General features: G+C 51.9%; 1 protein-coding gene across 1 annotated transcript in view; it reads left to right on the top strand.

Moving 5' to 3' along the window:
- The window catches only part of LOC130587173 (protocadherin gamma-A2-like), a gene marked incomplete at its 3' end in the record, with an annotated part of 16,287 nt that overhangs the window by 11,754 nt on the left and 1,951 nt on the right, over nucleotides 1-2,582 (top strand). Inside the window, exons 3-4 of the mRNA XM_057388138.1 lie at nucleotides 24-215; nucleotides 1,879-2,564. Coding sequence (XP_057244121.1) covers nucleotides 24-215; nucleotides 1,879-2,564 — 878 coding nt within the window. The remainder of the gene's footprint in view (nucleotides 1-23; nucleotides 216-1,878; nucleotides 2,565-2,582) is intronic.

Raw genomic sequence — 2,582 nt, 5'->3', positions numbered from 1 at the left:
CCTTCCCGGCCGACTTCTGCGAGGGCACCTTGCCCTACTCCTACAACCTGTGCGTGGCGGCGCCGGCCCGCGCCGTGCCCGAGGCCGCTTGGCCGCCGCCGCCGGTGCCCATCCTGTCGGCGGAGGAGCTTCTGGGCGGGGATTGCTGCGAGAAGCCGATCACAAACACCAGCGCCGTTGCGGCAGAGCTGCCTGGCGATCCCGATGCACCGCAGGTTTGTAAAGCTGTGTCTTGCTTATGTCCTTGAAGCTTTCCGAATGTCTTTCCCGTTCCCCTGGTTTTCTCTGGGTGATGTCTATTAGGAGCTCTCATCTGTCTCCTTGTAGCATGGGAAATGTTTGCTATTTCTTTGGTAACAGCTTTAATTAGAGCTCATAGGCTTTGACTGTCGCTCTCCTTTGAGTTAGTAGCAATAGTCGTCCCTTTTTTTTCTGGGACCGCGTTTTTGTGAGTTGCACGTTCATGTCTGCGTGAAGGACTGAATTAAGGAGCGGGCTGCCCCGTCCAAGGAGAGCAGGGAGCACTTGGTTCTTCCTTGTTTTCAGTTCAACTTCAGCGTAGAGGGTTTTTTTTTTCAACACTTGTGCTCTTAAATTAGAATGTGTTAGCAATATTGAAAGCAGATCCTTATTTTGTGGAACGGGAGTGGCAGAATCTGCATGACTGAGTCTAGAAGAATATCCCACTGTCACCTAGTGGTGGTACTTTTCTCTTCCTGACTGATTTGTTCAGAAAAGGGGTCCTTGCATCTTGTTTATGGCTTTACAAACCCGTTCGTTACAATTTGTTGTGTCCTTATTGGATTCACAAAGGAAACCTGTGTGGGAAGTTCCGTTCTCTATCCTGAGTGAAAGAAAGAGTCGAGTTTATCGAGAACAGGAAATTTTTGTAATTCTTGCTGTTTAGTAGTACAGTATCTGAGGTTCGAAGGGATCAAATATCAAGGAGATTTAGGCACTTGAATCAAACCACTTGCACATTTATTCGTGCTCATCACAGTTTCGACAGTGCAGCTGTAATTTTATTGTACTCTTCTATAATTCTTTTCATGAAAAGGTATAGTACTAGTGTCATTAATTAGACTTAGATGACTGGTCTACTAACGAGCTTCAATTTTTTACACCTTGATTTTGGAGAAACGGAAACCTAGAATGACTTGATTAAATGTAAATCTGTATAAACTAAGAAAATTTTACTTTTATCTTGGGAAGGAGTATCAAATATTTGAAGTCCTGAAACTTTCAGATTTTTAGCTGCGACTTTATTTCTTTCTATAACTCAGTCCTGTAACAGTTAGCTCTCTGACTTCAAGAGATATGCAATTGCTATCATCTCGCTAGTGTTAATGAACCTGATAGATCTGTGTTTTCAGGATGCGGTATTTTCACGTTTTCTGTCTGCGAGACGGTTGTTGAAGATCCTTTTGAACTAAAGGATAAGAATAACAGTAATCTAGAGGGTAAAATTATAAAAATAAGCTTTAATTAAAATAAATTAACACTAGTAATTTATTAGTTTTCTGAGCGGTGGAAGCCCCGCGCCCAGGGATTCCCTCTGCTTTCCTCCCGATCGTAATCCGCTGGAGGATCAAAGCAGAGATGGTCTGGAGAAAAGCAGAGGCAGGAGGTGCCCGCTGGAAGGGATCAGATGTCTCCGTGGCGACCCTCCCGTTTCCGCGAGCCGCCCGTGTGCGAGGCAGGGCGGGCAGTGCTCGGTGCCTGCAGTGCCGGGAGGAGGCTGCGGGCGCCGCTGTTGACCGAGAGAAGCGAAAGGAAGATCGGAGCGCTGGAGGCAGCCCCGCCCGCTGAGGATCGGCTCGCTCGTTTGCTGCGCTCCCTATCTGGCCCCTGGACCCGCGGTGCTGATCCGTTCTGCAGCCAAGCGGAGGGACCGGCGGCTGCGGTTCGGTGCAGAATCTGAAAGCTTTGAGTGGGAGCCGGGAGTTCGATCGGCGGTGTTTCGGTGCCGGCGGTGCCGCGGCGGAGATGAGCGCGGCGGGGAGGCGCTGGGGCCGGCGGCAGCGAGCTCTGCTCTGGGGTGTCCTGCTGATGGCGTGGGAGGCGGCGTGGGGGCAACTGCGCTACTCGGTGCCCGAGGAGATGCCCAAGGGCTCGTTCGTGGGCGACGTAGCCAAAGACCTGGGGCTGCAGCTACTGGAGCTCCGAGACCGCGGCTTCCACATCTTAGACAGAGGTAGGACGCAGTATTTCGCTCTGCACGGGAAGACGGGACATTTAGTGACGGCGGAGAGGATCGACAGAGAGCAGCTGTGCGAGCGTGTGCCGCAGTGCGTGCTGCGCTGTGAACTGATAGTGGAGAGCGACATGCAGGTTTACGGAATCCAAGTGGAAATCACAGACGTTAACGACAACGCGCCGAGCTTCCGGGAGATAGAAAAAGAACTTAGAATGAGTGAGGTGACAGCCCCGGGTTCGCGGTTTCCCTTGGCCGAGGCTCACGACCCGGACTCGGGCCGAAATTCCCTGCAGAGCTACGAGCTGAGCGGCGACGAGCACTTCTCGCTGGCCGTGCAGGCGGGCCCCGGCGGCGATCAGCGTCCCGAGCTGGTGCTGGCGAAGGC

The sequence above is a fragment of the Malurus melanocephalus genome, unplaced genomic scaffold (assembly GCF_030028575.1).
Source record: "Malurus melanocephalus ecotype Western Australia unplaced genomic scaffold, MMel_1.1 scaffold_1599, whole genome shotgun sequence".
NCBI classification, from domain to species: domain Eukaryota; kingdom Metazoa; phylum Chordata; class Aves; order Passeriformes; family Maluridae; genus Malurus; species Malurus melanocephalus.
This window is presented reverse-complemented; position numbering and strand designations above follow the sequence as displayed.